Genomic DNA, 10572 nt, shown 5'->3' with positions numbered 1-10572 from the left:
TGTTAAACAACATCGGGGATGGTACTGCCCCCTGAGGTACCCCATATTCGAGAAGCCACCTCTGGGACCGCTGATCCCCTATCACCACCCTTTCTCCCTGACCTTGGAGAAAAGAGGCCAACCATTGAAGGGCAAGCCCCTGAATCCCCACATCGGCGAGGCGGTGGGCTAGCAACTGATGGTTGACCGTATCGAATGTGGCCGACAGATCTAACAACAACAGTGCCACCACACTGCCACAATCCAGATGCCTATGGAGGTCGTCAGTCAGAGCGACCAGTACCGTCTCTGTCCCATGACCAGGGCGGAAGCCGGACTGGAAGGGATCGAGGACCGAAGCATCATCCAGGAAGCTCTGCAGTTGTATCGCCACCGCTCTCTCAATAAGTTTGCCCAAATAGGGCAAATTGGACACCAGCCGATAGTTGGCCAATTCGGACGGGTCAAAAGATGGTTTTTTCAAGAGAGGGCGGACCATCGCTTCCTTGAGTGTTCCGGGGAACCATCCCTCCAAAAGGGACTTGTTGACAATCTCCCACAGGGCACCTCGAAATCCCTCGCGGCCCGTTTTAATGAGCCATGAGGGGCACGGATCAAGATCGCATGTGGTTGGGCGTACAGATACGAGCAATCTGTCAACTTCTTCCAGGCTAAGTGGGCCAAAACTCACTAAACCCAGCACCAAAGGCGTGCAAGGGGCCTCAAGTTCGCTCACTGTATCAAATGTGGCAGGGAGGTCACGGCGGAGCGCTAAGACTTTCTCTGCAAAATAGCTCGCAAATGCCTCAAAGCCGATATCCAATTCCCTAACATTTTGCCTGCCCTGTGGCAGAGCTGTCAACGACCGAATTGTACTAAATAATTGTGCCGGGCGTGAGCTAGCAGATGCAATCCTGGTTGCATAGAAATCTCTCTTTGCGGCCTTGACTGCCATCTCATAGGTTCTCATAAACGTCCTATAGGATGTTCTTGAGGCCTCGTCGTGAGTGCGACACCACCGTCTCTCTAGTTGTCTCAGCTCTCGCTTCAGCTGGCGCAACTCCTGAGTATACAAGGGCGCCCACCTACTACGAGTTCGGAGAGGACGCCTGGGAGCGATCTTGTCGATGGCTGTGGAGAGCCGGTCATGCCAATCCTCCACTAGCTCATCCAACGAGCTGCCAGGGGGCTTCGGATCCCGCAACGCCATCTGGAGCCGCATACGGTCCATTTGGCAGTGCGGGCGAGCAAAAATCCGCTCGCTGCCTAAGCAAGGTCGGGGTGGAGCATTCAGATGGGCCTTCAGGGCCTGGTGGTCCGACCATGGTACTGCCATTGCAGTAATCCGGTCCACCCTCACCCCAGCTGCGAAGATCAGATTGAGCATGTTACCGGCCCAATGCGTGGGGGCCGTGACTTGTTGAGAGTGTCCCAGTGCCACCATGGACGACACTAGGTCCGTAGCCTGGCTGGAGGTCGCGTCCTCAGCATGGACGTTGAAATCACCCAAGACGATCAGCCTAGGATGCTCCAACGCCCAGCCTGATATGGCCTCCAGCAGGGATGGCAGGCTATTGGCCGGTGCGCTAGGCGGTCAGTACACCACCCAAATCGCCAAACTCTCCTCAGCCTCCAGCATCACGCCAACACACTCTATGCCCACAATCTCCACCGCCGGGAGCACCCTGAAGGAGTAAGCCTCCCGAATGAAAATAGCCACTCCTCCTCCCGCCCCCTAGTCCGCGATTGGTGGAGGACCAAGAAACCTATTGAGGCATGTGACAAATAGGTGACCTTCATTCTATGAGTGTTACATAAAAAACCACCACTGTACTGCCTAATTTATAATGATCCATTTCAATCTGGCTTCCGCCCCAGCTATGGGACAGAGACAGCACTGGTCACCCTCACAGACGATCTCCACAGAAAGCTGGATTGAGGCAGGTCAGTGCTGCTGATATTACTCGACCTAACAGCAGCATTCGACACAGTCGATCATGATCTGCTGACCCACTGCCCCTCTGACGCTGGAGTCCGTGGGTAGCCTTGCAATGGTTTACCTCATTCCTCCATGGTCAGGGACAGAAGATGGCGCTGATAGGGACAGGGTCCCCAAGGTTCCCACTAGGATGCAGGGTTCCTCAGGGGGCACTTCTCTCCCTGCTGTTATTTAACATCTACATGTGCCCCCATTCCCAGCTAGTGTGGAGTTCTGGGCTGGGGTGTCATCAATATGCTGATGACACCCAGCTATTTCTGTTGATGGTCAGCCAGCTGACTACAGTTCCCAGGAATCTAGCTGTGGTTTGGATGATGTGGTTAGATGGTGAGAGCAGAGTTGGCTGAAACTGAATCCAGGTAAGATGGAGGTCCTATGGCTTGGGGGGGGGAGTCTCGGTTGGGTTGTCAACTCCCAAACCTTGAGGGTGTACCTCTATCACTGGCACAGACCGTCAAGAGCCTAGGCGTAACTCTGGACTCCTCCTTGCCTAGGGAGGCCCAGGTTGCGAAGGTTGCTAGGCTGGTATTTCTCCAACTGCACCAGGTTAGGCAACTGACTCCCTACCTGTCTCGCCCTGACGTAGCCATGGTGATTTATGCAACGGTCACATCCAGGATAGACTACTGTAACTCGTTCTATGCGGGCATACCCTTGCGCCTGACTCGGAAGCTCCAACTGATCCAGAATGCAGCGGTGTGGGTCCTTACTGGGACCCCCCAGACAGCACACATCCAACCAGTGCTGCGCAAACTGCACTGGCTTCCAGTGGAGCCAGTCTTGGTTCTGACCTTTAAGGCCCTTAACAGTCAGGGACCTACATACCTTCAGAACTGCCTCTCCCAGTATGCCCCTGGAGGAGTGCTGCGCTCAGGAAACAAGAACTTCCTGGTGGTCCCCGGCCTGAGAGAAATCTGGCTGTCCTCAACCAGGGTCAGTTCTTTTTTGGCCCTGGCCCCAACCTGGTGGAACTCTCTTCTGAAAGACATACGTGCCTTGTGGGAGTTATTACCTTTCCGCAGGGCATGTTCCACCATCCAAGAGATGTTCCACCAGGCATTTGATTGAGGACAGCAATGGCAGAGGACATCTGGCACTCTCATACACTTCCCCATCCCTCGCCACCCCTCCCCCCAAACAGGCTAGGGGAGCCAATTTTTCTGCCATCCGGTATACGTATTCTGTTTCTATTTATTGATCTGTTTTTAATGGTTTTAATGTTGTTTAATTATTATGACTCTGTTGTAAGCTGCCCTGAGCCCTATTTGTAGGGAAGAGTGGCCTAGCAAATCCAATTTAATAAATAATAAAATACTATCCACTTGGGACAGCAAAATGACTTGAGACTGTCCTGCCTTATAGCTAAACAGAAGGAACTAATCGTGGCTCACCTCTATTTTCCCCTTCCCTCCACTGCCCCACAAGCCACAGCTGGGATTCTCACCTGGAGCCTCTTTTACTTCTTCCCACAACAATCTTTACTCCTAGTGTTTGTATAATTGGTTATCCCAAGTGTTTTATAAAAGTAATTTAGAATTTCAAAAATTGAAAGCAAAAAGAGGTGATATTTGTAATACCGAATGATCAAGATTAGAGTTAATACATTTTTAGTCTGCATTTTCATTGCCACAAATACTTTTGTCTCTTACATTTAAATCAGCTGAAACTCAGCTTTGAGGATGGTGCATAGTACTGCAGAATATGGTGCTTCAGTGTGGCTCAACAGCCCCCACATCCACAAACTTGATGTCCAATTCAATACAACAATAAGAACCATCAGTGGATATATTAAACCCACTCTGGCTTATTGGCTACCCACGTTGTGCCACATCGCTCCCCCACATCTCCGAAGACAAGATGCTCTTCTTTGTAAATATAGAAATTTTATTGAAAACAGAGTTGCCCATCCATAAAGACATGGCTGATGCATGTTTATCCAAACTAAGATCCTGACACCTAGCAATAAGATTTGCACAAATCCTGCAATCATAACATTTTGATCAGGGAATGAATGGTTGCAAACATGGATGTAATCTGTTCCACCCAATATCCATAACGTGATAAACACCAACGAGAGGCCCGCAGGATTTGACTTGCCACATAAAGTATGGAAGGTGGTAACAGAGTACAAACAGGCTTTGGCAGTTGTGCAGACCTGTTGTTTAAATGGGGAAAAATACCAGGACCCAAATGCAATTGTGGTGCAGCCCGCCAAACTATTTTACATCTGTCCCAGAAATGTGAGTGTCGTGCTTTCCAGGGAGATGTGATGAAGCTCTTTGCACTCTCCCCAGCGGCAATTGGGTAGATTGAAAATGCTGATATTAGTATTTAGAGGGATTGCCCAATCAGTCTGCATATCTGTTGTATCAACTTGGTTTTATATTATTATATGCTTCCTGTGTGTAACTCTGCCATACAATAAATAAATAGTACTTTAAAAGTCTGTATCTGCTCGTCTAAGTCCTGGACAACAGTACTGATATTAGTAATGCTTTTCTTACATGTATTTTATTCTCACTGAAGATAACTGTTACTATTTTTAACTGGTGTATGAGATATTTTTTTAAAAAAACATTGATTTTCCTTGCAATGTCTGAGTCTCTTTTGACTCTCATTGATTCTCTCATTGTTTTAGCACCATTTAATGCCTTTAAAGAGTAGTTCAATTTGTGACTTGTGGAATATGGGTCATATAATAGCAAATATTCCAAAATAAAATATTCTCACACATAAAGTAATGGAAAACGAACTCTATGATAAATTTATTCTCTTGCTCTTGCAATAACTGCAGTGACCATACAACAACCTGATCTATATGACAATCTATGGTGCAGTGACCATATGACAACCTATGCTGGCTACAGCAGTCCGTAGTCTGATTGCTTGTATCAATATGTTATAATGCATGGTCTGACCAGCTCTTGGATTTTCTAAAATGTACTTAAAATCAAGGAAAAATGGTATTTAATTTTTGCACAGCACTATTCACAATTGTTGCCATTCTGAACTGATGTATCATGTTCGGGGGGGGGGGGGGGTATTAGTTGCTTTTCCCTGCAGTGATGGAGAGCCTTTTATTTAGGACTCTCATTGTCATCCTAAGGGCTTTAAACCCTTAGGACTGGGAATAAATAAATAAATCTTTCAATTTATTAATCACTCAATCCTGCAGAGCTTGCTGGCTCTGAGCGATTTACAGTTACTCAAATACACACGGGACTGACAATGATTCAAGGAGTAAGGGAGGACAACATATAATCTTTAAATCACACACGTTCGCAGCTGACTGGGAGTTTGCTCAGCTGTAAGGTCAGACGTGTTCCAACGGCATTTTTCCCTCGGCGTGGCTTGATGTCGCCAGCTTTCTCTGGACTGCTTCAAGTTGCAGTGCAGCACTGCCACCGCCTGGCCGGACGGCCCATTACAGACTTCCTTGATGCCGGAGAGTTCTTTCTAGGCTTTTCGGTCTTACGCGCTGGACATTCCGTTCGTCGGCTAACACCTCCCCCACCGGGGGGTTTCGTGTGCCCACCCTCTCTAAGGAGTGGTACCCATTTTATCTACTCGCCAAAGCTTTCTAACCACTGGGTGGACGGCAAGCTGGGGACAAGGCTGGCAGCTCTGTTCATCTCAGATGTATTAACCAGAGGATAAATCCCGTGCCATACTGTTCTCCAGGCCTTAGAAGAGGACTGACATTCAGAGCCGCTGATAGAGGGGGACTGGGGTACAAAATTCTGGGGGCACAAATTGTCTTGAGGACCTGTGAAGCTGTAATCATGCTCCATTCAGCCAATGCATTTCAATTTATTTTCATTTTAGTGCACTTCTGCACTGCAGCCACCAGGAGCACAGGGAAGGCAGGGTAAAGTAGGCAGAAGCTCTGACTGCCAGGGTACTATTTGCTGTGCCTTTGTTAGCAGCATTTTTTAAAGAAATCTGTCCGTGGTTACAAATTACAATGCAGCTAAGGCAAATGTGAGATGTTGTGAAGCCCATCAACCAACCCGGTTTGCCTTATTTTCTCTCTTCCTCCACTTCTAATTCTTTTGTTTTCCAGTCTAATTCTTCTGCTTTCCTACCCTGGCTGGGGCAGTTAAAGTATACAATAGTAGAACAGAAAACTTCTAATCTTAACAGAAAGGGTGTGCATCAAGTTAATGCTTCCCAAAAATCTATCAAAGTAGTGATACCACCCATACTTTACCCTGTGATCTGTATTACTCTGTTTTAATGGTTATAAATGTGGAATGGTATGAATGCCTTAGTTTCAATTTATATCAACCAAGGCAAATCATATTCTAGCTTAAATGTGTGACAATAATTTGTGTTTGTGATTTTAAAATAAATCTTGTTTAGATTTAGTTAAAGCACATATGAAATCTGTGATTGTGGTTAGAAGTTAGAAATACTCCTGCTTCCAAATAACTAGAAGTTATTTAATGACATATTAAACACTGTTCAAGTATGGGTCGTATTCTTCTTCTTCTTCTACTGATTGGATGTCTGATATTTGGCCTTTTATAAATACAGTTTTGCTGTGGTAGTCATTAAGCTTCCACTGGCACCCACTTCATCAGATGTAAAAAGTGTATCCTATGTGTGTGTGTGTTTGTAAATAAAAATTACAAAATTAAACACATAGCTGTAGAGAAAAATACTAAGAGGCATAGGCTGTGGAAACCCAATATATGATATAGGGAATCCCCAGGGTCTGATACAAAGAGAACCGGAGAGTTTTCAGAATTTTTAATGAATAAAATAGGAAGGCATTTTTTGCAGGAATAACTTGGCTGGAAAGAGGTTAGGAAAGCCTACCATTCTTCTTCGACACAATTGTGAAGGCTTATATAGATATATGGAAGGAAGGTGACATGGTATAGCCCAATCTTGTCAGATCTCAGAAGATAAGCAAGGTCGGTACTTGGAAAAGAGACCGCCAAGGAAGACTCTGTAGAGGAAGGCAATGGCAAACCACCTCTGCTTCTCACTTGCCCTGAAAGCCCCCTGCAGTGGTCACCATGAGTCGGCTGTAGCTTGATAACACTTTACACACACATATAGACGTATAAGCTCTATAAATGTAGAGGCTTATAAACTACTGAATGATGTGAGGAAAATTAAAGTGACATATTTTTTTCTGTCTCAGTGCCAGAGTTTATCCGTAGTGTATTTGATCGGCAGTAGGTTCAGGATAGCCAAAAGGAAGTACTATATGACATGCTGCATTATCAGTTTATTGAATAAACTAGTATAAGAGGTGACATCCATTGGTTTAGAAGACAATTAGACAGATTCATGGAAGTGGACAGGTCTGTGAGTAGCTATGAGCTATGACGGCCAAATAGAAACTCCATGTTCAGAGACAGTATACGCTTCAATGCCAATTTTGGATACAACTGTGTGCAATAGCTGTTGCATTTATTCCCTACTGGTGGGCTTCCCAGAAGCATCTTGCTGACCAGTGTGGGAAATGAGTTACTGCCTGGAGACATCTCTGGTATGATCAAGCAAGCGTCTTATTTTATTCTTATTTTATACATAAGATGGTTCTGGGTGGCTCTTGGCAGCCCTGATGACACTTTCCCTTTCTTTCTAATCAAGAAATTATATTAATTGCTAATCTATAAGTCGTTATTCTTTGTGCCTCTCCTGACCTTCAACTTCTGGTATCTGAACAAGTACACATGTCTCAGAAATGATCTTTCTGACTGAAGTCTGCTAGTCCAAATCAGCAAGAGGGATCATAGATCAAACTAATGACACATACATCTCTTATCTCATTGAACTGATAAATAACCTTGCTATTCTCTAACTGTACTCATAAATCAAATAGTGATTTACATTCCATTTTCACTAGATTTCTAAGCACATAGAAAATCATCAAGATTATATCTTGTCTGTCAACCATTTCCGAAAGGGCCGTCAAGGTTATGCTGTGTGCTGATCCTACCTTGTCTGGCTGTGTACTCATTGTCTTCAATTAATCTTGCTAATCCAAAATCAGCAATCTTGCATATTAGACTATTTCCCACCAGGATGTTTGCAGATCGTAGATCTCTGTGTATATAATTCATTCGTTCAATATAAGCCATCCCTGCAGCAACCTGTTAGATGCATAATACACAATGCACTCACCTTATTGAAAAAAACCCAGAAATTTGACATTGATACATATAACTAATCATATACTCAGGGTTTACCTGTGCTGCCATGTCCACCAAGTTTGGCAATTTCAGGGCTCTTCCTTCTCCATCCTTTAAGAAATCTAGCAAGCTTCCTGCAATACAACATAAATACATAAAGAAACGTAGCTCCTTCTTGAAGCAGAACAGCAATATTTTTGACTAAAAATGAAGTTGTACCAATTTTAAGGATCCTATGACTGATGGTATCAAAAGCCGATGAGAGGTCCAGGGGAATTAATAGGGTCACAGTTTCCCTGTCCATTTCCCAGTGCAGGTCATCCCAGGTCAGGCAACCAAGACTGTTTCTGTCCCATAACCAGGCCTGAAACCAGACTGGAATGGATCCAAACAATCCATTCCATTCAGGAATCTCTGAAGTTGTCCAGCCACTGCTCATTCAATCACCTTGCTCAAGAATGGTACATTTGAGACTGGACAGTAGTTATTCAGTTCTCCTGGGTTCAGAATAGGTTTCTTAAGGAGTGGGTGCACCACTGCTTGCTTCAAGGCAGGGGTGACCACCCCCTCTTAGGGAGGCATTTACTGTCTCTCACAGACCCAGTCTGCCAGCATCCTCCAGCAGATTTAAGCAGCCAGAAGGCCAAGGGTTATTCAAGTCGGTGTTAGGTCTTAAACTTCCAAGAATCCTGTTCATATCCTCAGACTGGATAAATTCCTAAATTGCCTTTAGGAATAAAGAAGAGCAATGCTCTGGTCATGACCAAATCATTATAAGTAGTTCTTCCTATCCTCCTGGCAATATTTTGCAGACCCCTGTGCAGACAGCTCAGGATGCTGAGTTAAACACAATACCTGAGCATAGCAGATTCATGGAGCCAGCATCAAACTGCCTTATGAAGTTGAAATCAATAATCCTTTCCATTGAAGGAAGCATAGAGATCATTACATAAAAAGTGCAAATAAGAAGCAGGAAACCAGCTAGGGAGGCAGTGGGGCCCTTGGATGACCCAAGGTCTAAAAGGAGTACTGAAGGATGATAGGGAAATGGCTGAGAAGCTGAATGTCTTTTTTGCCTCTGTCTTCACTGTGGAAGATGAGAAGTGCTTGCCCACTCCAGAACTGCTGATTTTGGGAGGGGTGTTGAAAGACCTGAATCAGATTGAGGTGATGAGAGAGGAGGTCCTACGACTGATAGACAACTTAAAAATGGATAGATCACCAGGTCCGGATGGCATACATCCGAGAGTTCTGAAAGAACTCAAATGTGAACTTGTGGATCTCCTGACAAAAAACTCTAATCTTTAATTAAAATCTGCTTCCAGGCCTGAGGATTGGAAGGTAGCTAATGTCACTCCCATCTTTAAAAAGGGTTCCAGAGGAGATCTGGGAAATTACAGGCCAGTCAGTCTGATGTCAATACCAGGTAAATTGGTGGAAACTGTTATTAAGGAAAGAATTAGTAGGGACATTGATGAACAAAACCTATTGAGGCAGACTCAGCATGGGTTCTGTAAGGGAAGATCTTGTCTCACTAATTTAGTGATCTTTCTGGGAGTGAACAAACATGTGGACAAGGGGGACCTAATAGATGATATTTACCTTGACTTCCAGAAAGCTTTTGATAAAGTTCCTCATCAAAGGCTCCTAAGCAAGCGCAATAGTCATGAGATAAAAGGACAAGTCCTTTTGTGGATCAAAAACTGGCTGATTAATAGGAAACAGAGAGTGAGTATAAATGGGCAATTTTCACAGTGGAGGGTGGTAAGCAGTGTGGTACCACAGGGATCAGTACTCAGGCCGATGCTTTTTAACTTGTTCATTAATGATTTGGAGTTGAGAGTAAGCAGTGAAGTGGCTAAATTTGCAGATGACATGAAATTGTTCAGGGTGGTGAGAACAAGGGAGGATTGTGAGGCACTCCAAAGGGATCTGTCGAGGATTTGCTAGTGGGTGGCAACGTGGCAAATGGGGTTCAATGTGGCCAAGTGCAAAGTGATGCACATTGGAGCCAAAAATCCTAAATATAAATACACATTGATGGGGTCTGAACTGGCGGAGACTGACCTAGAGAGAGATCTTGGAGTCATAGTATAATAATAATAATATTTATTGCATTAGCAAAAAAGCCATAGCAACTGTACAGGGTAAAATAAAATAAATTAAAAAACAACAACAACACACACTTAAAAGGTCGACAGTTATCAGCAGTAAACTAGTTAAACTCAGGGAGATTTGTTTTCTTAATCACCGCAGCTAGAAAGGAAGCCACTATAGTCGTGGTTTGATTGTCAGGGAAGTTATCAGACAATAGCACTGAAACTACCCAAGGAAGGAGGGGAAGCTTTTCTTTTCTCATAACGGGAATGATGTATCTCTCTCTTTCCTTATTCCACTTAGGACAAAAAAGCATTATATGATCTATAGTTTCTATCATCTCTTGTC

The 10572-nt window shown here is 44.6% G+C and overlaps 1 protein-coding gene across 2 annotated transcripts in view; it reads right to left on the bottom strand.

Annotated features, from left to right (window-relative positions):
* The window catches only part of FYN (FYN proto-oncogene, Src family tyrosine kinase), a 54518-nt gene that overhangs the window by 9114 nt on the left and 34832 nt on the right, over positions 1 to 10572 (bottom strand). For both annotated transcript variants that reach the window (XM_015420785.1, XM_015420786.1), the window contains exons 8-9: positions 8185 to 8261; positions 7935 to 8088 (exon numbers count right to left, since the gene is read on the bottom strand). In XM_015420785.1, coding sequence (XP_015276271.1) covers positions 7935 to 8088; positions 8185 to 8261 — 231 coding nt within the window. The remainder of the gene's footprint in view (positions 1 to 7934; positions 8089 to 8184; positions 8262 to 10572) is intronic.

Source organism: Gekko japonicus, unplaced genomic scaffold, assembly GCF_001447785.1.
Source record: "Gekko japonicus isolate JY-2015 unplaced genomic scaffold, Gekko_japonicus_V1.1 scaffold1809, whole genome shotgun sequence".
In the NCBI taxonomy this organism is placed as follows: Eukaryota; Metazoa; Chordata; class Lepidosauria; order Squamata; family Gekkonidae; genus Gekko; species Gekko japonicus.
This window is presented reverse-complemented; position numbering and strand designations above follow the sequence as displayed.